We start from the raw sequence: 25,750 nt of genomic DNA, 5'->3' as shown, positions 1-25,750 counted from the left end.
TCTGGTGGTGAGAGTTAGCAGCAAAACTTATGTAAATTTGAGGCAATTCTGTGCAGCTGCTTTAAAACAGCAGGTAGAAATTCTTAAATAAAAACAGAAAATGCTGGATAAACTCAGGAGGTCTGACAGCATCTATGGACAAAAGCAGAGTTAACATTTTGGACTAAATGATCCTTCCACAGAACTGAAATTCTGATTGGTTAAAGGTACTCATTCGCTATTCTTGCCTGTCCTGTTTTTTACCCACCTATTTGGTTAATATCTTCCCTGAATTCTTTTCTTTACTCGCAGCTTTGAGTTAACTGAATCTGTTATTGGAGTTGAGCAATTATGTGAAAAGGGAAACCAAAACAGGTCCCTACTTTTTTTTGAGGTCCATTGGTTTTGGGTTTTCATTTTCAGGTTTACATATGCTTTCTCTCCCATGTCCCATTTTGCTCTGTTCTCTGGTTCAAAAAGGAACCAAATTAAGCATTAAAACTGCTCATGTGTTAAAATACCTATGACCAGCTAATGTCACAAGAGATAGTCCAGGCTCTTGCAGAAAATAAATCACACCCCGAGATAAGAAATATTCTAAAGGCAAAATATTGTGGATGCTGGAATCTGAAACAAAACAGAACATGCTGGAAAATCTCAGCAGTTTGGGAGCCATGAGGGGCAGACCTCATATTGGTGATGTTTAATTGCATTTTGGATGAGATGGAAACCATATATCATCAGGATTATTTTCTGACAAGGATACAACATAAATGTAATTGCTAAGGAACGTCTGGCCGGTTTGCACCTTTCAGCAAAATTGCTGTGCCCTCTTGCCAAGGAAAATGGGTGACCGTGTTCATTGTTACCTGATTTTTAGTACGAAAATTTCAACTACTTGTTTCCACTCTGGATGATCCTTCGCCAGCTCCGAAAATAGAGTGGAAACGCTGGCTCTATTCTCTCTCTGTCAAACCTGCTGAAATTTTCCTGCTTTTTTTTTGTTTTTGATAAAACTATTGAGTTTATTTTGTGGTGCTGGCAAAGCTTACTACTTACAAAATTAATTTGATCTACCCGTGTCAAAAAGCCTAAGCGTACATTAGCTGAAATATAGTTAAACCGTGTAATGCTTGTGTTACGATGAAGTCACCATTTTTTTTTACTTTGGTAGGTATTCTTTTTCTGCACCTGGTGGCTGGTTTTTTTCTTTGTCATTTGTGAGTTTACCTAGCTGAAGGACATAACAAATTATTTTCCAGTCAGATGCTGTTGGACGTAAATTATAATTATTTGCTCTGGAAATAGAGAACCAGATACCATCCATTCAGAATTGATGATGATTCTGATTAAGAATCTCAACCCCTGTGGCCTCTGCCCCTGCCAGATGTATGGGGCAGACCTCGTACTGGTGGTGATTAATTGCATTTTGGATGAGATGGAGACCATGTATCATCAGGATTATTTTCTGTACAGGGATGCAACATAAATGCAATTGCTAAAGAACGCCTGGCTGGTTTGCACCTTTCAGCAAAATTGCTGCTCCCTCTTGCCAAGAAAAACAAGTCTTGTCTGTTTTTTTTATTTTGAAAATTTGAACTACTTTATTATTTGTGAAATCTTTTCATGACACGTGCAGTAAATTTATTTTACTTTGCCACCTTGGTATGCTTACATTTTGAGTCATCTTGTAAGCACCAATGGTCTATCATGTTTTATGCAACTTTTTTTCATCCAGAGCCTTTTATTGTTGAGACTGCTGTGAATTATGGGTGCCAACAAGTCAGAATACTTGTTAGGACACTGACCATTGATACAGCATTGCCTCAGTCTAATTCAAACAGGAGGTCAGGAAGGGAGGATCGCCAGCCCATAACGAAGCTCCACTCGCTTTTCCTTTCCTTTAGCCTTTGTATATTGCCCATGTTAAAAAGACCATTTGGGGGTTGAAATTCCATAGGGATTTTCCTGCTTGTCTACCAAACAATCAGTGGGGAAAAAATGCATGGAAACCTCAGGAAAACCATGTTCCTGCTGCTCTACAAATAATGAAAAGCAGTACAGCACAGGAACAGGTCTTTCAGCCCACCAAGCCTGTGCCGACACATGCTTTTCTAAACTAAAGACCTCTTGTCTCTACACAGGGTCCGTATCACTCTATTCCCTGCCTGTTCATATATCTGTCAAGATGCCTCTTAAATATTGCTATTGTATCTGCTTTTGCCACCACCTCTGAAAGTGCATTCCATGCATGTACCACCTTGTGTGTAAAACAAAAAAGAACTTGTCTCTCACATCTTTAAACTTTCTCCCTTTTACCTTTAAGCCTATATCCCCTAGTAATTGGTGTTTCTAACCTGGCAAAAAGTCTACAACTCGCCGTTCTATCATGTGTCTTGTAATTTTGTAAACTTCCATCAGTTACCCCTCAGCCTCAAATGAAAACAAACCAAATTTGTCCAATCTCTCCTCAGCTAATACCCTTTCTGTATTTTCTGCAGCTCTTCCCACAAACCTAATGGACAAGCAAGTGTTAGTTTGCAGAAATTCACCCCATCACATTGGTTTAAAAAAAATCAAAGCTCTTTTGTAGGTCCTACCTTAGTCTCTGGCACAGTTGACTGTCCAATGGAGCCAACCCCAACATGATCAAGGGAACCTCCAACAATGGTGGCTAACAGCAACACACAAGAGAGATAGAAGGAGGAAAGATTCTGAAGTGAGTCGGAAATAGCAGGACAGTTACAGCCAAATGGAGACAGATGCTATTACTCTTCTTTTTTTGTCTGCAAGTGAAATCTCCAGAGATTTATTGGAGTTGCACCAGTTGTTGTTTCCTCCGATTCCCTCTTTATTATGGTGCCCTAGAACTGCCAAAGGGTGAACATAGTCATTTCTTGCAGAGCTGTCTCTGATGTGACGATATAAATGAGAGCATTTTGCTATGGGCAACAATTTCCATTCATGTTTTGCTTTAAATGTGCTTTCAAAAAAAAAGAATCCCAAGGTGCCTCCGAGATCAGAGAAGGTCATAGGAATTGGCTGATGAGCCAGAAAGGAGAGTTTAGATAATACTGTCAGTTCATGGTGTCACAGCATGTCAGGATCTATGTCTAAGCAGCAGTTTCGAAGCATAGAAAGGGATAACTAAGATGTATTGATAATCTCTTGGATGTCTCTGGTGTATTGTATTGTAAAAGAACTCAATCATATCCGTTTTTCCTTTAAGTTAAGAGTAAACCTTATATGCACTGCGATTCTGTTGAAATTGCAGAAATTGAGGGGAACTGTTGGCAAGGAAGCACTTGGCTTCTCTGTGTCATTATCGGGCTTTTTTTTTAATGCAACTTGGATGATATTTTTAATTCCTAACTAGCACTATAAAATGATCTGGCAGATTCTGCAGCAGTGTCCACACAACATTAAGATAGGAGCGATTAGCTGCTTGAACATCTTTTCAAACACAGTGAATCTGGAATAATTTCAATGATTGAGCTTAAAGCTCACTATAAATCTGGCCCTAAATCTTTCACTCTGAATTAATTCAGATCCACAATAGGCTGATGCTAGCAGAGTAATTTTCCAAATTTGTGCATCTGGTGTGGATATTGCAAATGTCAGAATGTTGTACACGAGTTTCATAGAAACATAGAAGATCAGAGCAGGAGGAGGCTATTTGGCCCTTCGAGCCTGTTCCACCGCCATTCATTACAATCATGGCTGATCGTTCAACACAATAGCCTAATCCTGCTTTTTCCCTATAACCTTTGATCCCATTCACTGCAAGGGCTATATCCAGCCATCTCTTGAATACATTCAATGTTTTGGCATCAACTACTTCCTGTGGTAATGAATTCTACAGGCTCACCACTCTTTGGGTGAAGAAATGTCTCCTCACCTCCATCCTAAATGGTTTACTCTGAATCCTCAGACTGTGACTCCTGGCTCTGGACTTCCCCCACCAACGGGAACATTCTCCCTGCATCTATCCTATCTAGTCCTGTTAGAATTTTATAAGTGTCTATGAGATTCCCCCACTCATCTAATTTCCAGTGAAAACAATCCTAATCTAGTTGATCTCTCCTTGTACTTTAGTGCTGCCATCCCCAGAATCAGCCTGCACCCCTTGAGAGCAAGAACATCCTTCCTCAGGAAAGGAGACCAAAACTGCACACAATATTCTAGATGTGGCCTCAACAAAACCCTTATATTTTCAACAACACATCCCTGCTCCTGTACTCGCAACCTCTCGCAATGAAGGCCAACATACCGTTTGCCTTCTTTACTGCCTGCTGCACCTGCATGCTTACCTTCAATGACTGGTGCACAAGGACACCCAGGTCCCACTGCACACTCCCCTCTCCCAATTTACAGCCATTCAGGTAGTAATTTTCTGCCTTGTTTTTGCTTCCAAAGTGAATAACTTCACATTTATTCAAATTATACGGCATCTGCCATTGATTTGTCCGCTCATCCAACACATCCAGTTCATTCTGCATCCTCATCACAGTTCATCCTGCCACCCAACTTGGCATCATCTGCAAACTGGAGATGTTACATTTTGTCCCCTCATCTTAATCAATATATACTGTGAATAGCTGGGATCCCAGCACCAATTTCCGTGGCACCCCAGTAGTTACTACCTGCCAATTTGAAAAGCATCCATTAATTCCTATTCTTTGTTTCCACTCTGCCAACCAGTTTTCTATCCATTTCAATACACGTCCCCCAAACCCACGTGCTTTAATTTTGCACGATAATCTCTCATGCAGGACTTTGTCAAGTGCTTTCTGAAAGTCCAAATATACTACATTAACTGGCTCTCCATTGTCAACTCTACTAGTTATATCTTCAAAGAATTCCAGCAGATTTATCAAGCATGATTTCCCTTTCATAAATCCATGCTGTGTCTGATCTTGCCACTGCTTTCTCAATGCTCTGCTATAAAGTCCTTGATAATAGATTTGAGAATTTTCCCCACTACCAATGTTAAGCTTACTGGTGTATAATTCCCTGACTTCTCTCTACCTCCTTTTTGAATATTGGAGTGACATTAGCTATCCTCCAATCTGCAGGGACTGTTCCAAAGTCTATAGAATCCTGGAAGAGGCATGTCCTGAAGTACTCTGGGATATAGATTATCAGGCCCTGGGGTTTTATCCACCTTCAATCCCATCAATTTTTCCAGGACCATTTCCCTACAAACATTGATCTCCCTCAGTTTTTCCCTCTCACTAAATCTTGCATTCTCCAACATTTCAGGCATCTGATTTGTGTTTCTTTTATGCAGACAGAACCAAAGCATGTATTCAGTTGCTCAGCCATTCCTTTGCCCTGATGAAGGAGCAGCACTCTGAATGCTTGTGATTACAAATAAAAACGTGTTGGATTTTAACCTGGTTCATAGAGTTCCTACAGTGCAGAAGGAGGCATCAAGTCTGCACCAACACAATCCCACCCAAGCTCTATTCTGGTTACCCTGCTAATCCCCTGACACTAGGTCAATTTAACATGGCCAATCAACTTAACCTGCAAATCTTTGGACTGAGGGAGGAAACTGGAGCACCAGAAGGAAATACACGCAGACACGGAGAGAACATGCAAACTCCACACAGACAGTGACCCAAGGCTGGAATTGAATCTGGGTCCCTGGCACTGTGACCCAGGGAGGCATCAGTGCTAACCAGTGTTGTGAGATTTCTTACTGTGCCCACCTCAGTCCAATGCCAGCATCTCCACAAATTAGGTGGTACAATTGGATTTTGAGATAATCATCTTCAGTCCAAAGGCAGGTCCAGCTCACAAAAGCATGACCTCCATTATGGATAGGGCAAGGAGGCAGGTCCTGAATTCACACCAGCCAGAATGGAGTGATGGTGAATGGGGTGCCAATCAAGCAGCTGCTTCGTTCTGGATGGTGTTGAGCTTTTTGAGTATTATTGCAGTTCTATTGCTCCAGACAAGTGGTGAACATTCCATCACACTTGTGCCTTGTAAATGACGGACAGGCTTCAGGGCGGTGGAGGTGAGTTACTCATTGCACAATTCCCAGCCTCTGAGTTGCTCTTTTGGCCACCGTATGCATTTAACTGCTCCGGTTAAGTTTCTTGTCAATGGCAAGCATGATGGTGGGGGGATTGGATGATGGTAATGCCATTGAATGTCAAGAGGAGATGGATTCTCTCTTGTTAGAGATGGGCATTGCCTGGAACCTTTGTGGAGCAAATATTACATGCCACTTGTCAGCCGAAGCCGGAATATTTTCAGATCTTACTGCATGTGCGCTCAGACTGTTTCAGTGTCTTAAGGGTTATGAAACAGACTAAACATTATGCATTCATCAGCGAAGGTCCCCTCTTCTGGCCTTGTGATGAATGGAAGGTAATTGATTAGCAGATGAAAATAGTTGGGCTGACGACAGTTGCCTGAGTCCCGGTGATGTCCTGGCATGAAGGTGATTAACCTCAACAACCACAGACGTCTTTCCTTGTGCTAAGTATGAGTTAGAGATCCCACCCCACTAATTTCTATTGACTTCAATTTTGTTAGAACTCCTTGATGCTGTACTCAGTCAAATGTTGCCTTGATGTCAAGGACAGTCGGTCTTGTGTCACCTTACATCTGTAATGTTGCTAATATGTTGTGGAGCATATTAGTCAATTACATAATAGCCTAAGTTAATTGAAAAAAAGAATCATGATGTAGTTACTGCAATTCAGTCTTTTGAATACATCCTCTGCATTAAAGCAAACATTGTTCTCTGGATGTGGACAGCACCATCAAGGCCACATTCATTCCCCATTTTTAGTACCAAAAATGGTACTTTTTTTTTCTGATTGGGGCACTTCAGAGGGCATTGTGTCATTTACATAACTTAGGCTAGAGAAAATACATTACTGAACCAGTTTGGTTTTTAACAGCAGTTTGGCAGCTTTCATATGTGAAATCCAAACCCCCATTCCTGACACCAGTGCGTACTCAGGAGCGGCAGCAACACCAGTGCCACCTGAAAGTCGGCCGAGTCCCCCCGCTAAGTCCAAACCCTCCAGAGGATGCCCTCCAAGGGCACTGTCAGCTACAGGGCATGCAGAAGGCAGCAGGCCAACTCCATTGCTGATGTACATCTTCAGGAGTCACCAAGATGTAGCAGCTGGCTGCACAAGATTAAGAAGTTTTAGGAGCACAGAGAGGACATGGGTGAAGGTAGACACTGTCATTAAGAGATTTGATAATGTAGCATAGTAACAATTTGCCATATTAAAGAATTCCACATCTCAAAGCCACAGCACCTCCCTGTGGGATAGGGGTCAGTCTTCCCATCTGAACTCCTATGCTCCTTCAGGTCCTTCAAGCAATCCCAACAGTGACACTGTCTGTGACAGACATCCTGGAATGACTGCTTCATCATTCACTGAATCCTTGTGATCCCTTGACTTTGCCCTTTTTTTTCATTCATTCATTCATGGGACATGGGCGTCATTGGCTGGCCAGCATTTATTGTCCATCCATTGTTGCCCAAGAGCAGTTGAGAGTCAAACATATTGCTGTGGCTCTGGAGTCACATGTTGGCCAGACCAGGTAAGGATGGCAGATTTCCTTCCTTAAAGGATATTAGTGAACCAGATGGGTTTTTCTTACAATCGACAATGGTTTCAAGGTCATTAGTAGATTCTTAATTCCACATTTTTTTTTTTATTGAATTCAAATTCCACCATCTGCTGTGGTGGGATTCAAACCCAGGTCCCCAGAACATTAGCAGAGTCTCTGAATTAACAGTCTAGCGACAATACCTCTAGGTCTTGGCAGCCCCCTTGGAACAGTAGGACAAAGGAATGTTCCCCCAACCCTCAGTCAGACATGAACCTGGGAGTCAGTGTGCAATCAGGAGACAGATCGGAATCAGACATAAGCAGAAGCTGAGGGGCATCACAGTTTTCCTCACAATCAGTTAACATCACCCTCTTGTCTTGACAAGCGACCAACCCAGGTCCATCACGTTAGCACGATGTCAAAGAGACCTTCAGAGGGATTGGAGGTGTGGGGAGTGGTTAAAAGGTGAGGGAATGCTTGTGGAGCTGCCAGACACCAAGCCTCCCAATCCATGAATCTGAATGCTATCAGGTCCTTTCTGATCCTGGCCTGGCGCACCCGAGCCACTGTTTGTCCTCCATCCTTTTGGGTCCTCCTTAGGCTCATCCCCCATTCTCACTTAGCCCTCCTCTTCTTCCCCCTCTAGAATGTCACTCTGTTGCTGTACCAGATTGTGAAGGGCACAGCAAACGGCAACAATGTGGGACACGCTGTGGGGGCTGCACTGAAGAGCAGTGGTGGCGTGGTCAGCCTGGGCGAGGCCTTTGAAGACCCTGGGGATCTTGAGCTCCACAACATGTAGCTATCATGAATGCTTCCTGGGAGGCATGTACACATGATGTTCAGGCAGTGAGCACCCATGAGTTGCACATTCAAGGAGTGGAAGCCCTCTTGGTTGATGAAAGGTACTCACTGATTCCACGGTGCACTCGAGGCAACATGTGTTTTGTTGATGGCCTTCTGGGTCTGAGGCATCCCAGCAATGGAAACAAATTCTGCAGCCCAGCTACTTTGGTGGGCCTAGTCCAGGTCAAGTGGATGCACTCAGAGGCCTGGAGATGTGGAGCATCTGTCATTTCTCGGATGCACTTATGCACTGATGACTGAGAGGTGCCACGCAAGTCCTCAGTTGAGCCCCGGAATTACCTGGGTGCGTAAAAGTTCAGGGCTGTCTTGAGCTTCACAGTCACCAGGAGAGGGGGTCTTCACAGACTTTCTATCTAATTATGCTATCCAGTCTGATCTTGTGTCTGAGTATTTCTTTTCATATCCGGCTATAGCTTTTCCAGTTTGCTGTTTTATTTTCCTTTCTTTTTTTTTGCTGTATGTCCCATTGTTCCTTTTTATTCAAACCCCATGATTTTTAGCCCTTGAAGAAGCCAGCATCAGAAGTGGGAGGGTGCTAAAACTAGCCCTGCCAATGTGTGCTGGTTTCCTGGCTCAAACACAGCACAGTAAGAAGTCTCACAACACCCGGTTAAAGTCCATAGGTTTATTTGGTAGCGCAAGCTTTCCGAGTCTCAGGATCCTTCATCAGATGAGTGAAGAGCTATGTTCACAAACAGGGCATATATAGACACAATAGATTCAATTTACAAGATAATGGTTGGAATGTGAGTCTTTGCAGGTAATCGAGTCTTAAAGGTACAGACAATGTGAGTGGGAAGAGGGTTAAACACAGGTTAAAGGGATGTGTATTGTCTCCAGCCATGACAGTTAGTAAGATTTTGCAAGCCCAGGCAAGTCGTGGGGGCTTACAGATAGTGTGACATGAAATCAAGATCCCGGTTGAGGCTGCTGTCGTGTGCGGAATTTGGCTATCAGTTTCTGCTCAGCAATTCTGCATTGTTGTGTGTTGTGAAGGCCGCCTACCTGAAGATCAGAGGCTGAATGCCATGATTACTGAAGTGTTCCTGACTGGAAGGGAACACTCGTGCCAGGTGATTGTTGAGCTGTGTTCATTCATCCATTGTAGTGTCTGCATGGTCTCCCCAGTGTACCATGCCTTGGGACATTCCTTCTTGCAGTGTATCAGGTCGATAGCATTGGCCCTGTCGCAAGGTGTGTACCATGTACCTGATGGATGGTGTTCTCATATGAGATGATAGCATCTGTGTCGATGATCCAGCACGTCTTGCAGAGGTTGCTGTGGCAGGGTTGTGTGGTGTAGTGATCACTGTTCTCCTGAAGGATGGGTAGTTTGCTGCAGACAATGTTCTGTTTGAGGTTGTGCAGTCGTTTGAAGGCAAGAGAAAGGGGTGTGCGGATGGCCCTGGCAAGATGTTCGTCATCATCAATGACATGTTTAAGACTCCGGAGAAGATGTCGTAGCTTCTCCGTTCCAGGGGAATACTGGACAACAAAGGGTACTCTGTGTGCCGTGTCCCATGTTTGTCTTCTGAGGAGGTCGGTGCGGTTTTTCGTTGTGGCATGTCGGAACTGTTGATTTGGTGAGTCGAGCACCATACCCTGTTCTTATGAGGACGTCTTTCAGCATCTAGAGGTGTCTGTTACGATCCTCCTTACCTGAGCAGATCCTGTGTATACGGAGGGCTTGTCTTAGGGGATGGCTTCTTTTAACATGTTTAGGGTGGAAGCTGGAGAAGTGGAGCATCGTGAGGTTATTCGAGGGCTTGCGGTACAGTGAAGTGCTGAGGTGACCGTCCTAGATGGCGATGCGTGTGTCCAAGAGTGCAACTGATTCTGGTGAGTAGTCCATGATGAGTCTGATGATAGGATGGAACTTGTTGATGTCATCATATAGTTGTTTTAATGATTGTTTGCCATGAGTCCAAAGGAAGAAAGTGTCATTGCTGTATCTAGTGTATAGCATTGGTTAAAGGTCCTGTGCAGTGAAGAGGTCTTGTTCAAATCTGTGCATGAAGATGTTGGCATATTGAGGTGCGAATTTGGTCCCTGTGGATGTTCCGTGTGTCTGGATGAAGAGCTGGTTGTTGAAGGTGAAGACATTGTGGTCCAGGATAAAGCGGATGAGTTGTAAAATTGCATCTGGAGATTGGCAGTTGTCAGTACTGAAGCAGTTGCAGCAATGCCGTCATCATGCGGGATGCTGGTGTCAAGTGCTGAGACACCCATTGTGACGAAGAGTGCGTCTGGTCCAATTGCTCCATGTGTGCTGAGTTTCTGTAGGAAGTCCTCTCTCCACTCACATTGTACCTTTTTTTTTAAGCCTTGATTACCTGTAAAGACTCGCATTCCAACCATTATCTTGTAGATTGAGTTTGTGTCTGTATATGCCCTTTAGTGAACAGAGCTCTTCACCTGATGATGAAGGAGCCTGAGACTCAAGCTTGTGCTGCCAAATAAACTGTTGGACTTTAACCTGGTGTTGTGAGACTTCTTACTATACTTACCCCAGTCCAATGCCGGCATCTCCACATCATGGCTATCATCCAACACAGGTCCAGGCCTTTAATACAGAGGTGGGACTTGGCAGGGGAGGAGTTTCTAGTTGCCAGTAGATCTACCTACCCACATTCAGCAGGTAGCTGATGTAGCTCATTGAAGCCAATTGGAGAGTTCACCTGGACTTTTCCACTGGCCTCCTGGTAGCACCCCTCCCACCCTCTTGCATTCCTGTCAGTCATCAAAAGCAAAGAAAATTACAGCACAGGAACAGGCCCTTCAGCCCTCCAAACCTGTATCATCCGTGCTGCCCAACTAAACTAAAACCCCCTGCCCTTCCGGGGACCACATCCCTCTATTCCCATCCTCTGCATGTATTTGTCAAGACTCCCCTTAAAAGTCACTATCGTATCCGCTTTCACTACCTTCCCTGACAGTGAGTTCCAGGCACCCACCATCCTCAGTGTAAAAAAAGATTTGCCTCGTACAGCTCCTTTTGAACATGCTCCTCGACCTTAAACCTGTGCCCCCTAGTAATTGACTCTTCCATCCTGGGAGAAAGCTTCTGACTATCCACTTTGTTCATGCCTCTCATAATCTTGTAGACTTCTATCAGGTCGCCCCTCAAACTCCGTCGTTCCAGTGAGAACAAACCAAGTTTCTCCAATCTCTCCTCATACCAAATGCCCTCCATATCAGGCAGCATTCAGGTAAATCTTTTCTGCACCTTCTCCAAAGCCTCTACATCCTTCTGGTAGTGTGGCAACCAGAATTGAACATTATATTCCAAGTGCAGCCCTAAGTACAGTTCTATATAGCCATGACTTGCCAATTTGTAAACTCAATGCCCCAGTTGATGAAAACATTGTTGACTACCTTCTCCACCTGTGTTGCCACTTTGCGACCTGTGTACCTATACATCCAGGTCCCTCTGCCTATCTCTTAAGGGTTCTGCCATTTAATGTATATTTCCTATTTGAATGAGACCTTCCAATGCATTACCTCACATTTGTCTGGATTCAACTCCATCTGCCAAGTCTCGAAATAATGTATATCCTGCTGTATCCTTTGATGGTCCTCATCACTGTCGGCAAATCCACCAACCTTTGTGTCGTTCACAAACTTACTAATCAAACCAGTTACATTTTCCTTAAACATTTAAATATTTATTACAAAAGCAAAGGTATCAGTACTGATCCCTGAGGAACGCCACTTGTCACAGCTCTCCATTCAGAAATGCACCCTTCCACTGCTATTCTCTGTCTTCTTTGACCGAGCCAGTTTTGTATCCACCTTGGCAGCTCAGCTCTGATCCCATGTGACTTCATCTTCTTCACCAGTCTGCCATGAGGGACGTTGTCAAAGACTTTAGTGATGTCCATGTAGACAACATCCACTGCCCTACTCTCAGTCATCTTCATCACTTCCTTGAAAAACTCAATCATGTTAGTGAGGCATGACTTCCCTTTCACAAAAACATGTTGCCTCTCACTAATGCATCCACATATTTCCAAGCGGGAGCAAATCCTGTCTCAAAAAATCCTCTCCAATAATTTCCCTACCACTGACTGCATGTAATTACCTGGATTTTTTTTTTGCTACCTTTCTTAAACAAAGGAATAACATTGGCTATTCTCCAATCCTCTGGGAACTTCCCTGTAACCAGCGAGGATACAAAGATTTCTCTCAAGGCCCCAGCAATTTCCTCCCTTGCCTATCTCAGCATTCTGGTGTATATCCCATCAGGCCCTTAATGTTTCTCAAGAACCTCAATACCTCCTTTTTTGATCTCAACATGACTCAAACTATCTACACTCCCTCATCCTCATGCAACCAATTGCCTTCACCAATCGCAGTCGCCCTCATTTTCCAAGTCAGGGATAGGGGTTAAATCCTTAAGTGTCAAGGCTTGAAGGTTGGGTGCTGCACATCAGGAAAGCTAGACTAGCGACTGTCAGCGTTAACCACCTGACTGTACTGGGGATATACGCTGACATCTCCACATCCTGTACTGGGGGGTACAGGAGACCTCAAAGTTGACATGGATATCCATGTGCCCAAAGTGGTGACTGGCCTGTGATCTGTTTTAATTTATATGTTAAATAAAATGAAAGATGAATGTCTCCATTAGGAAGAGCTCTCTCCCTTACTTACCTTGCCCATTTCAAGCTAGAAGGACTCTGGCTCTTCAGTTTTGGAGGCCCACCCACCGATCTTAATCGGATGGTGGGCACATGCCCTTTGGCTATTAATTATCCCCCCTTCTGAAAATCAAGGCCTGTTTTTGCTGTCATACCTGCACTGACCTCTGGTTTCCTGCCCCAAGGGAAAATCCTTCCTTGTTTGTTTTGTTGCAAGCTCAAGAGTTTATCTGACAAACACTAGTTGTCAGTATTTGATTTTAATCCAGGTTAAAGCCTTTATCCTAATGAAAAAGCTGTCTGCACGCATGGCTGTGTGTATAATGTATACCCACAACTTCTCATTAATCTTTGACATACTTATTGCAACCATTAAAACATCTGCTTTTATTATAATCTGACCGTTGTTCACACATAGTTAATGTGTATAATTGTGTGACATCTTCTCACTATTGCAACAACAGTTGACACTGAGTTCTCAAATGACTTTCATTTGACGTATTGTTTTCTAAACGCTTAACATCGCTCTTGTGAAATAAAAGAAATGGTGACGTATTGGACGTTTTCTGCAATAACTAGATCTGCCTGAATTGAGGAATTTCACACCATTGTAGCAATGGCCTGAAAAGGGAAGTATAGAACACTGTGCAATATTCACAAACATTGGAAACTCAAAGAGGAATTAGCAAATGTGAAAATGGCCATGTTGCCAGAGGTGGGAAGCATTGAATTGCAGACTACGTAAAACAAAGAACAGCACAGTAACAGACACTTCGGCTCACCAAGCCTGCGCCCGTCTGTATCCCTGTATTCCCTGCCTGTTCATATATCTATCCAGAGAAGTTTTAAACGTCGCTAATGTGTCTGCCTCAACCACCTCATTTGGCAATGCATTCTAGGCCCCTACCACTTCTCTGCTGAACCTTTCCCCCCCGACCTTGAACTTGTGCCTCCCTGTAATTGTCATTTCTGCCCTGGGGAAAAAGCTTCCAACTGTTCACCTTATCTATACCCCTCATAATTTTATAAACATCTATCAGGTTGCCTGTCAGCCTCTGTCTTTCCAGGGAGAACAATCCCAGTTCATTTAGCCACTCTCCATACCCCAATATTAGTATCAAAGTCCAAAATTGGATAATCATAGACTGATCTTCCTCACAAGTCTAGAAATATGAGAGAGTGCTGCACTGTTAGAGGTGCCACCGCTCAAATGAATTGTTGAACCAAGGCCCTTTCTGCCCTCTGGATCTGTGGCACAATTTTGCAGAAGAGCAGGGGAGCTATCTGCGATGTCCTGTTCAAAATATTTTCCTCAATTCTGCAGCACTAGGGCAGGTCATCTGTTCCGTGGAGTTTGTTCTGAATTGATGGGCAGGCATGTCCCCGACATTGTAACAGTAAGCGCACTTCAGCAGTACTTAACAGTACAGGAATCTGGGTGTATAGGTACACAGGTCACTGAAAGTGGCAATGCAGGTGGAGAAGATAGTTAAGAAGGCATACCGCATGCTTGCCTTCAACGGCTGGGGCATTGATTTTAAAAACTGGCAAGTCATAAGGGGGATAAGGGGCATAAGTTGATAAGGGGGATGTGCTGGATATTCTAGAGGGTTTGAAAATAGATAAGTCCCCTGGTCCGGATGGGATTTACCCTAGGATTCTCTGGGAGGCAAGAGAGGCGATTGCAGAGCCTCTGGCTCTGATCTTCAGGTCGTCGTTGGTCTCTGGTATAGTACCGGAAGATTGGAGGATAGCGAATGTTGTCCCATTGTTTAAGAAGGGGAACAGAGACTTCCCCGGGAATTATAGACCGGTGAGTCTTACTTCTGTTGTGGGCAAGGTTTTAGAAAAAATTATTAGGGATAGGATTTATAGTTATTTGGAGAGTAATGAATTGATTGGAGATAGTCAGCATGGTTTTGTAGCGGGTAGGTCGTGCCTTACTAACCTTATTGAGTTTTTTGAGAAAGTGACCAAAGAGGTGGATGGGGGTAAGGCAGTTGACGTGGTATATATGGATTTTAGTAAGGCGTTTGATAAGGTTCACCATGGTAGGCTTCTGCAGAAAATGCAGATGTATGGGATTGAGGGTAGTCTAGGAAATTGGATCAGGAATTGGCTAGCAGATAGGAGACAGAGGGTGGTGGTTGATAGTAAATACTCGTCATGGAGTTCGGTTACGAGTGGTGTGCCTCAGGGATCTGTTTTGGGGCCACTGCTGTTTGTAATTTTTATTAATGATCTGGATGAGGGTATAGTTGGGTGGATTAGTAAATTTGCTGATGACACCAAAGTCGGAGGTGTGGTAGATTGTGAGGAAAGGTGTCATAGTTTGCAGGGAGACTTAGACAGGTTGCAGAGCTGGGCCGAGAGGTGGCGGACGGAGTTTAATGCGGAGAAGTGTGAGGTAATTCACTTTGGTAGGAATAACAGATGTGTTGAGTATAAGGCTAACGGGAGGACTTTGAATAGTGTGGATGAACAGAGGGATCTAGGTGTATGTGTACGTAGATCCCTGAAAGTTGGGAATCAAGTAGATAAGGTTGTTAAGAAGGCATACGGTGTCTTGGCGTTTATTGGTAGGGGGATTGAATTTAGGAGTCGCAGCGTCAAGTTGCAACTGTACACAACTCTGGTGCGGCCGCACTTGGAGTACTGTGTGCAGTTCTGGTCCCCACATTACAGGAAGGACGTGGAGGCTTTGGAGAGGGTGCAGAGGAGGTTTACCAGGATGTTGCCTGGTATGGAGGGGAGGTCCTATGAGGAGAGACTGAGGGATTTGGGGTTGTTTTCGCTAGAAAGAAGGCGGCTAAGAGGGGATCTTATTGAAACATATAAGATGATTAGAGGTTTAGATAGGGTGGATAGTGATAGCCTTTTTCCTCGGATGGAGAAAGCTAGCACGAGGGGGCATGGCTTTAAATTAAGGGGGGGTAGTTATAGGACGGATGTCAGAGGTAGGTTCTTTACCCAGAGGGTGGTGAGGGATTGGAATGCCCTGCCTGCTGCAGTTGTAAATGCGCCTAGTTTGGGGGCGTTTAAGAGATCCGTGGATAGGTTTATGGACGAAAAGGGATTGGTTTAGATTAGTGGGTCATTGTTTTTTAACTGGTCGGCGCAACATTGTGGGCCGAAGGGCCTGTTCTGCGCTGTAATGTTCTATGTTCTATGTCATGTTGCAGCTTTATAGAACCTTAGTTAGGCTGCACTTGGAATATAGTGTTCAATTCTGGTCACCACAATACCAGAAGGATTTGGAGAGGGTACAGAAAGGATTTACCAGGATGTTGCCTGGTATGGAGGGCATTAGCTATGAGGAGAGGTTGGAGAAACTTGGTTTGTTCTCACTGGAGCAACAGAAATTGAGGGGAGACCTGATAGAAGTCATAAGATAATGAGAGGCATGGACAGAGTGGATCATCAGAAGCTTTTTCCCAGGATGGAAGAGTCAATTAATAGAGGGCATAGGTTTAAGGTGCAAGGGGCAAGGTTTAAAGGAGATGTACAAGGCAGATTTTTTACAGAGTGGTGGGTGCCTGGAACTCATTGCCGTGGAAGCAGATATGGTAGTGAATTTTAAGGGATGTTTTGACAAATACATGAATAGGATGGGAATAGAGGGATATGGCCTCTGGAAGGATAGGGGGTTTTAGTTCAGTTGGGCAGCATGGTTGGTGGAGCCTTGGAGGGCCACATGGCCTGTTTCTGTGCTGTAATTTTTGTTTGTTCTTTGTTCTAATTGGCTGCAATGAGCTTTGAAATGCCCAGAGGTTGTGATGCACTCTACATAAATGCAAGTTTAGTTTTTTCTAACCCCTTAAGGGTAAACTTCCCCAGCAATTAGATCCACCTTCCCCACCAATCATCAACTCTTCCCCTCATCCCTGACCCAACATCATTCCCTCAAATCTCTTTATGAATGTCTGCAATCACAATCTCTGCCCCACCTCCTGAAAATGATCTTTACCCCAAGCACAGCTTGAAACGTATCTAGTCTTCAGCTGCAAACTCTTCTGAAACATTCCCCCCACTACCTGACAGGAAGCCAAGCCAGTCAACCAGGCTGGCTTCTGGGTGGAGAATCTGTTTTAAAATAAAAATGTGTAGGCTATAGGATTGAAACTGCACCAAGTTCAGAACAAGCCCTCTCCTGCTCCACACCCCAGGCTTGGAAATCCACTCCCAGTAAGTATCTGGAGCCTAGTGTCTGGAAAGGCTGTTGGGAACTGAAATGAGATATTAAGATGTTATGGCAAGAGACTGAGTCTGTGGGGAAGTAAAAGAACCATCGCAACACATGAGTAATTTTTTTGTGCGTAAACTGAAGATCTCGGGGGCTGCTTGATACTTCAGGGCACTTTCCCCAGAGGGCCGTCAGCAAGCTTTCTGAGAGGTGGCAGCTGTGCTCCTTTGCAGCAGTGGCATTGAAATGGCACATTCAGCTAAGTCTCTTATCTTTGGTAACTCTGAGGCTGGTGATGGTGAGGAACTTGGCAATGGTGATAAAGTTTAAGGTCAAGGGTTTGAATGCATCTGGCGGAGCACTTGCTGATGCTGCTTGTGCAGACATGCTGTAGATCGAGAGGCAAAACCTGAGGAAGGAGGTGACTTTGGCTGCTACTGACGATCTGTGTTATAATGTAAGTTGGCCATCGGTATCTTTTAGCAGATGGCAAAACTCTGTAACTGGCTCCTTGCTGCTCAGGAATCTGTGAAGGTTTTTGTCATTGATCATTGCCAGGTAGGTTTTAACTTGATCCTCATCATGTATCCGTCTACCTTTTGGCTATTGCGGTTTCTTTTAAATGTAATTTTCAGATTCTGAAATTTATAGAAGCAATTGTACGTCAGCTGGCTGCCTGCGATATCAGCTGCATCAAACCATAAAAGACATGGGAGCAGAAGTAAACCCAATGAGTCTGTTCTGCAATGCAATGAGATCATGATTGATCTGGTTAGATAATCTTCAACTCCACTTCCCCACTTCATTTCCATAACCCCCCTGATTCCCTTACTGATTAAAAATCTGTCTGCCTCAACCTTGAACATATTTAATGACTCAGCCTTTACAGCTTCTCTGCAGTAAAGAGTTCCACTGATTCACTACCCTCTGAAAGAAGAAATTCCTCATCGTCTTTGTCTTAAATGGGTGACCGCTTACTCTGAAATGATTCCTTCTGCTCACAGACTCTCCCACAAGGGGAAACAACCTCTCAGTATCTCAGCTGCAGTCTGCCATCGATACCAGATTTCTGGAGACAGAAAGCGCAACGACTGCCCGAAGACAGACAGGGGGCCTTTCATGAGGCTTCCAACCAGTCGCGAGTCCCTCAGGTTCATTTTTTCAGTGCAGTCGGCTCTGTGCCAGATTAGTGTGAAACGTCTATCATACGGAAATGTCATGCAAATTAATATTTCCATATGATTAGTGGGCCTAGCCGGTAGTCCCATGGTCCTCTAGCATCCCCACCCCCGTCGGGAATGGATCCCACCAATGGGGTTTAGAACTGCCCCCCCCCAATAACAGGGAATTGGCATCCTCACCCCGCTGGTGGGGACAGGGGCCACTGAGACACCCCTACTCCTCCTGGGAGGTCGGAGCAATGGGTGGTGTCCTTCGGGTACTGCCAGGTGGGTACCTTGGCACTGGGCACAAGGCAGTTGCAAGGGAACAGGGCCAGAGGGGCAGGGCGTACTGAGGGCAGGACTTATTTGGGAGGGCGATCAGAGAGAACTTCTGCTACTCTGCATTGGAGCCAGTGGGAGAAGGAAGGAGGAAGGCGATCGGGACTGATCATCGTGGGTTAGAGGGAATAGCGGGTAAATGTTGTAGGGACATGGGGGAGAGCCTGGGTGGGATTGTGATTGGTGCAGACTGGATGGGCCAAATGGCCTTTTTCTGCACTGTAGGGTTTCTATGATTCTATGATAATTAGTTACAAGATATTTGCACTTAACTTTATCACTTAGAATTATGTTCTTTTTGCATTTCATTCCAAATCCATTTGAGACACAACATTGCAAAGTGTTTTGTTTAATTAAAAACTATTTAGGAAGCATCTTTTCATGGAGCAATGCATATTCAATAGGCATAAATTTTAGACAGTACACATTACACCACCTGCCACCTTTTTCACCTCTCCCTCCATATGCTCTAGCCCATTAAAGATACCAGGCTATTATATTCATGTGTTTATTCTTTTGGTTCTAGGATTATGATGCTTTCTTTGAATCAAAGGAAAACAACACGGTCTCCACATTTTTTGGTTTAAAACCAAAATCAACATCACAGGTAAGTATAACCTTTTGTTTTATCGTCAGATGACTCTATTTTCTTTCATGGTGAGGTCTTGGTGTTTTATTTAGTGTTGGCATTGATAGTGCATCTCAGCAACTGATGAAGTGGAGTACGGTTCTAAACATTGGTGCATTGCAATGATAACTTATCAGCATATGGGGTGGCACAGTGGTTAGCATTGTTGCCTCACAGCACCAGGGACCTGGGTTTGATTCTTGGCTTTGGTCACTGTCTGTGTGGAGTTTGCACATTCTCCCCGTGTCTGAGTGGGTTTCTTCCTGGTGCTCCAGTCTCCTCCCACAGTCCAAAGATGTGCAAGTTAGGCGGATTGGCCACGCTCATTTGCCCCTTAGTTTCAGGGGGACTAGCTAGGGTAAATGTACAGGGTTATAGGAGTAGGGCCTGGCTGGGATTGTGGTTGGTGCAGACTTGATGAGCAAAATGGCTCCCTTCTGTACTGTAGAGATTCTATGATTCATACAGAATTGATGTGCAGGAACAAATGCCAGAGCATCCTTCCTAGACAGTTGAATAGCATTTGGAAAGTCATGGGCTAATAAATAAAAGTAAGCCCAGATTTGTTTACTAAGTTAATGGAAAAAGTCCTGAGGGATAGGATTTATGACCATTTGGGAAAACACAGCTTAATCCAGGATAGTCAGCACAGTTTTGTGAGGGGTAAGTCTTGCCTCACAAATTTGCTTGAATTCTTTGAGGAGGTAACTAAGTGTGTAGACAAAAGTAGAGCAGTTGATGTCGTATTCATGGATTTTAAGTAAGGCATTTGATAAGGTTCCCCATGGTAGGCTCATGAAGAAAGTAAGGAGGTGTGGGATAGAAGGAAATTTGGCCGATTGGATAAGTAACTGGCTGTCTCATAGAAGACAGAGGGTGGTGGTGGAGGGAAAATTTTCAGACTGGAGGCCAGTTACCAGCAGTGTACCACAGGGATCAGTGTTGGGACCTTCGCTATTTGTGATTTTTTTTTTATCAATGACTTGGAAGAGGGGGCTGAAAGGTGGGTTAGTAAATTTGCTGATGACACCAAGATATTGGTGGAGTAGTGGATAAGCTGGAGGGCTCTTGTAGGCTGCAAAGAGACATTGATAGGATGCAGAGGTGGACCAAAAAGTGGCGGATGGAGTTTAACCCTGATAAGTGTTAGGTGATTCATTTTGGTGGGACAAACTTGAACGTAGATTACAAAGTCAATGGCAGGGTTCTGAGGAATGTGGAGGAACAGAGAGATCTTGGGGTTCATATCCACAGATCTCTGAAGGTTGCTACTTAAGTGGATAGAGCCGTGAAGAGCTTTTCAGACTGGAAAGAAGTATACAATGGTTTTTGTTTATTAAGACCACAAGTATTTTAATAACCTGGACTTGGATATATAGCACATAATTTCAAAGTTGGCACCTGATATGATAATCTAGAACTTCAAAGGGACAGAGCCAAGTTGGAATGGACGGACAGGTGGCAGATGAAGTTCAATGCAAAGACGTGATTCATTTTGGTGGGAAGAACATGGAGAAACAATATCAAGTAAAGGATTCAACTCTAAAGGATGTGCAAGAATAGAGTGACCAGGGTGTGTATGTACATAAAACATTGAAGGTGGCTGGACAGGTTGCGATAGTAGTTAATAAAGCATATAGTATACTGGGCTTTACTTAAAGGGGCATAATTTACAAAAGCAAGAAGATTATGTTCAAGTCGTATAAGTCACTAATTTAGCTTCAGCTGGGATATTGCATCCGGTTCCAAACACCACACTTCAGGAAGGATGTGAAGGCATTCAAGAGGGTGCAGATTCACAAGAATCATTCCAGGGATGTGGAACTTCAGTTATGAAGATAGATCGGAGAAGTTAGGACTGTTCTCCTTCGAGAAAAGAAGGTTGAGAGAAATTTTGATAAGAGGTATTCAAAATCATGAAGGGGTTGGACAGAGTAGATAGGGAGAAACTGTTCCCATTCATGAAAGGATCAAGAGAACAGATTTAAGTAATTAGTATAAGACACAAACGTGATATGAGGAGAAACTTCTTTACATAGCAAGTGATTAAACTCTGGAATGCACTGCATGCGAGTGTGGTGGAGGCAGGTTCAATCAAAGTATTCAAAAGGGAATTAGACTGTTATCTGAAAAGGAAGAATGTGTAGGGTTGCAGGGAGAAAGAGGGAGAATGGCACTAAGTGAGTTGCTCATTCAGTGAGCCAGTGTAGACAAACGGCCTTTTGCTGTAACAATGCTATGGTTTGTTAAATTTTGGAATTCACTGCCTGGAAGAATGCAACAAAGAACAAAAAAAAACAAAGAAAATTACAGCACAGGAACAGGCCCTTTGGCCCTCCAACCCTGCACTGACCAAGGAATCAGATGGACTAGTAATGATAGATGAATACTTGCAAGGAAAATACAGAGGTACTGGGGGAAAAGCAAAGTTGAAGTTTGTTTATTAGTCTCAAGTAAGGCTTACATTAACACTGCAGTGAAGCCACCGTGAAGTTCCCCTAGTTGCCACATTTTGGCACCTGTTTGGGTCAGTGCACCTAACCAGCTTGACTTTCAGACTGTGGGAGGAAACCGGAGCGCCTGGAGGAAATCCACGCAGACACATGGAGAATGTGCAAACTCCACACAGACAGTGACCCAAGCTGGGAATGGAACCCGGGTCCCTGACGCTGTGAACACTAAGTCAATAGATGTACATACAAATATAGAAAATAGAGACAGGAGTAGGTCATTTGGTCTGTCGAGCCTGCCATTCAACGTGATCATGGCTGATCCTCTATCTCCTTACTCCCACTCTCTCCCCTTACCCCTTGAACCCTTTAGTGTCTTGATATCTATCTATTTTCACAAGGATATTGGGCCAGGAGGCCTTTTAAAAATTTATTCATGGGATGTGGGTATCACTTGCAAGGACAGCATTTGTTGCCCGCCTCGAATTCCCTTGAGACCAGTGAAGAGTAATAGAATCCCTACAATGCAAAAGAGACCGTTTGGCCATCGAGTCTGCGTCAATTTTCTGACAGAGTAAGTTACCCAGGAGGCCTGTTACCCAGGCCTCCAGCCTGTTCCTGTAACCCCACGTATTTTATCATGGCTAATCTTCCTGACCTACACATCTTAGGACATTAAGGGGCAATTTACCATGGCCAATCCACGCAACCTGCACACATTTGGACAGTGGGAGGAAACTGGAACACCCAGGGGAAACCCATGCAGACATGTGAAGAATGTGCAAACTCCACATAGACAGTCACCCAAGGCTGGAATTGAACATGTGTCGCTGGAGCTTGAGGCAGCATGCTGCCCCTATTGTACGTTAGGCCAGGAAAGGAAAGAAGATTTCCTTTCCTGAGGGGCTTTAATGAGCCAGATGGGTTTGTACAATTAATAGTTTGAGACTTAAATTTTGCCAGCTGCCATGGTGGGATTTGAACCCATGTTCTCTGAGCATTAGCCTGGGCCTCTAGATTACTAGATTATGCCCAATGACATTACCACGATGCCACCATTTCTCCATTCTATGGTATAAAGTCTATAATTCTATGATTCTATACCATTGGTTTAAATTCACGTCCTCTGACTCTGCCCAAGTAATCAAAATGGACCTGACTCATCAATAGGGATGCTATCTGCCTCTTTCATTATTTCACAGACCTGTATCAGGTCACCCATATATCTGTGCTACTCTAAAGCAAATAGACCAATGGTCTTAAGCCTGAGTCATTGAGTTCTATTGGATTTTCTCTATATCTTTTCTGGGGCTGCTATTGCGCCACCATGTGGAAGAACCAAACCAGTGCAAGACTCTAGATGCAGACTGACCAGCGACATGAATAGTGTCAAAATGATGTCCTTTGATACTGAATACTGATTCCATTAATATAGCTCAATACCTTTACTCTGGCTACAATTTCTCAACATTGGTAATGAACTTTATGATCTGTATACAGTAACAGCATGATCTTTTTGTCTTTCAACCTCTTTCAATATTGTTACCTGCAAGTGAAACATGTATTCTGGATTAATCTTATTGACATGCATAATAACACATCTATCCAAATTAAACACAGTTTTTCATTGTGTAGCTCATTCTCCTAATATATCTAAGTATTTTTAAATTTGACTGCTCTCCTCTACCATCTTAACCCTTGCATGGATTTTGGTATCATCTGTAAACTTGCATACTCTCAACACGACAGTTCAGCTGAACTAGGAGCAGGAGTAGGCCATCTGTCCCCTCGAGTCTGCTCTGCCATTCAATATGATCGTGGCTGATCTTTTCGTGGACTCGGCTCCACTTACCCGCCCGCTCACCATAACCCTTATTTCCTTTACTGTGCAAAAATAGTTTGACTCCAGAAATTGGGGCAGAGGTGTTAGGGGTAGATGAGATGTGGGGGATGAATCGGAGTGATGGAGAGGATGGGATGGATGAATAGAGGAGATGGGGAGAATTGTGGTGGATGGGATTGTGAGAGATTCTGAAGCCAATGTTGGTAACATGTTTCCTAGCTGGAGCACATCCCTATCCCTTAACTAAACTGAGTGCAAAAGTGGAGCAAAATCCTAATCCAATGTTTCAAATTATATTGATTTGTGAGGTATCTTACCAAAGATCTTTTGCAAGTACAGGTTGCTAAATGTCTGTAAGATTTCCCTCACCCAGGACCCTAAGTAACTTCCTCAAGAAAACCCCATCAAATACGTTAGATGCAAACTATTTGTACAGAGCCATGTTATGAATTTTTAACGATTTCCTTTTCAAGGCCATTGATCGTAAAGGGGCCTCTCTTTTGATCCCAATGATGTCAAGCTGACAGTTTTGGAATGATATTGCATGATTGCTGCTTTCTTAATTGAAATGCCAACAAACAGCTTGTTCTATTGCTATGTTCACATGTTCAAATCTCTGTTTTGCAAATCATAAATGCCCTTCAGTTCTTTCTGAAAGCAAAGTATCGAGAGCTCTGTGAGCCTTTGTGAGGGCCGTTATCAAAGCTAATGAATGCTGCTATTTGTATTGCTGTTCTAAATGTTCAATTTCCTGTTCTAATTCAATCCGTTTTAATTCATTTTTCTTTTTGGCACAAGCAAATGAAATGATGTAACTTTTCAAATGCTCAGTCCCATAGGGTCAGGGGTGAGGGATCGAATGCTGTGTTGAGTTCTACACATAGTCATAGAAGTTTACAGCATGGAAACAGGCCCTTCAGCCCAATTTGTCCATGCCATCCTCTTTTTAAAATCCCTAAGCTAGTCCCAATAGCCTGCATTTGGCCCATATCCCTCTACACCTATCTTACCTATGTAACTGTCTAAATGCTTTTTAAAAGACAAAATTGTACCCGCCTCTACTATTACCTGTGACAGCTTATTCCAGACACTCACCACCCTCTGTGTGAAAAAATTGCCCCTCTGGACACCTTTTTTGTATTTCTCACCTCACAGATTGTAATTCTTACCTCACAACAACCTCTTTATCATTTAAGAGAATTGTTTTCAAGTGCCACCTCTTTGAGGTGGATTTGTCTCGGGTACCTAGAGGCCCATGATCAGAGAGATATTGGTAGGAAGTCACTATTAATTATCTCTGACTTTATTGTAAAGAAATTGTCAATGTGGGAGTAACAGCAGTACCTGTTGGAACAAAATATAAACTTTTTGCTACTTGGATACTGGTGCCACCATATGTCTACTAGCTCAACCTGCATAACACAACTTTTCAATGGTTTGCCCATCTTAGAGTTAGGGTTTGATAAACTTTCTGCCATCTGGGATGTAAATAATTAAAATCCACCCACTAAGAGCAATCCTGTGCCCGTATCTAAGATAAGACTGAAGATCTTTTCAATAAATTGAGGGCCAACCTCATTGTGGGCATATCTTTTAACAATGAGACCTGTGTCCCATTAAGCAACATGAACCTGTCTTCATTGTCCTTTTGTGCGTGGATACTGATCTGTGGAACAAGATTGCTACACTCCCCCCTTTCTCTCTGTGATGCATGAGAGGAAAAGAATATCTGGTTTGCCCAAAATCTACCCATCTTACCATGTTCTATGTCTGGCAGTATGTTTCTTGTAGAAATGCAATTTTGCAGTTCAGATGTTTCAATTGACAGAGTATCTTTTTCCTCTCAATAGCGCCATGTAATCCTTTCAAATACAGGCAATTACCTGACACTCTGTTGCAATGATTTTTCAGAGACTGTGTATTTGCCAAAACTTCAGGTAATAGAAAGACTTGCAAAGTCAGTATCCTCGTTAAAGACATATCTTTATTTGACCAACGATAGCTGGGAGAGATAGCATTGGGAAGTCCAACAGCTCTTGGATAGGAAGGCCTTGAAGATTCCAATACC

The 25,750-nt window shown here is 43.6% G+C and overlaps 1 protein-coding gene across 1 annotated transcript in view; it reads left to right on the top strand.

The window, feature by feature from the left end:
* sh3bgrl2 (SH3 domain binding glutamate-rich protein like 2) overlaps window positions 1-25,750 on the top strand; it is a 108,002-nt gene that overhangs the window by 53,223 nt on the left and 29,029 nt on the right. Inside the window, exon 3 of the mRNA XM_080192804.1 lies at window positions 19,288-19,368. Within this exon, the coding sequence (XP_080048930.1) occupies window positions 19,288-19,368 (81 nt within the window). The remainder of the gene's footprint in view (window positions 1-19,287; window positions 19,369-25,750) is intronic.

Source organism: Carcharhinus amblyrhynchos, chromosome 7 (assembly GCF_965287045.1).
Source record: "Carcharhinus amblyrhynchos chromosome 7, sCarAmb.v2.hapA, whole genome shotgun sequence".
Taxonomy (NCBI): Eukaryota; Metazoa; Chordata; class Chondrichthyes; order Carcharhiniformes; family Carcharhinidae; genus Carcharhinus; species Carcharhinus amblyrhynchos.
Note: the sequence above shows the minus strand (reverse complement) of the source record. Positions and strands in the feature narration are given on the sequence as shown.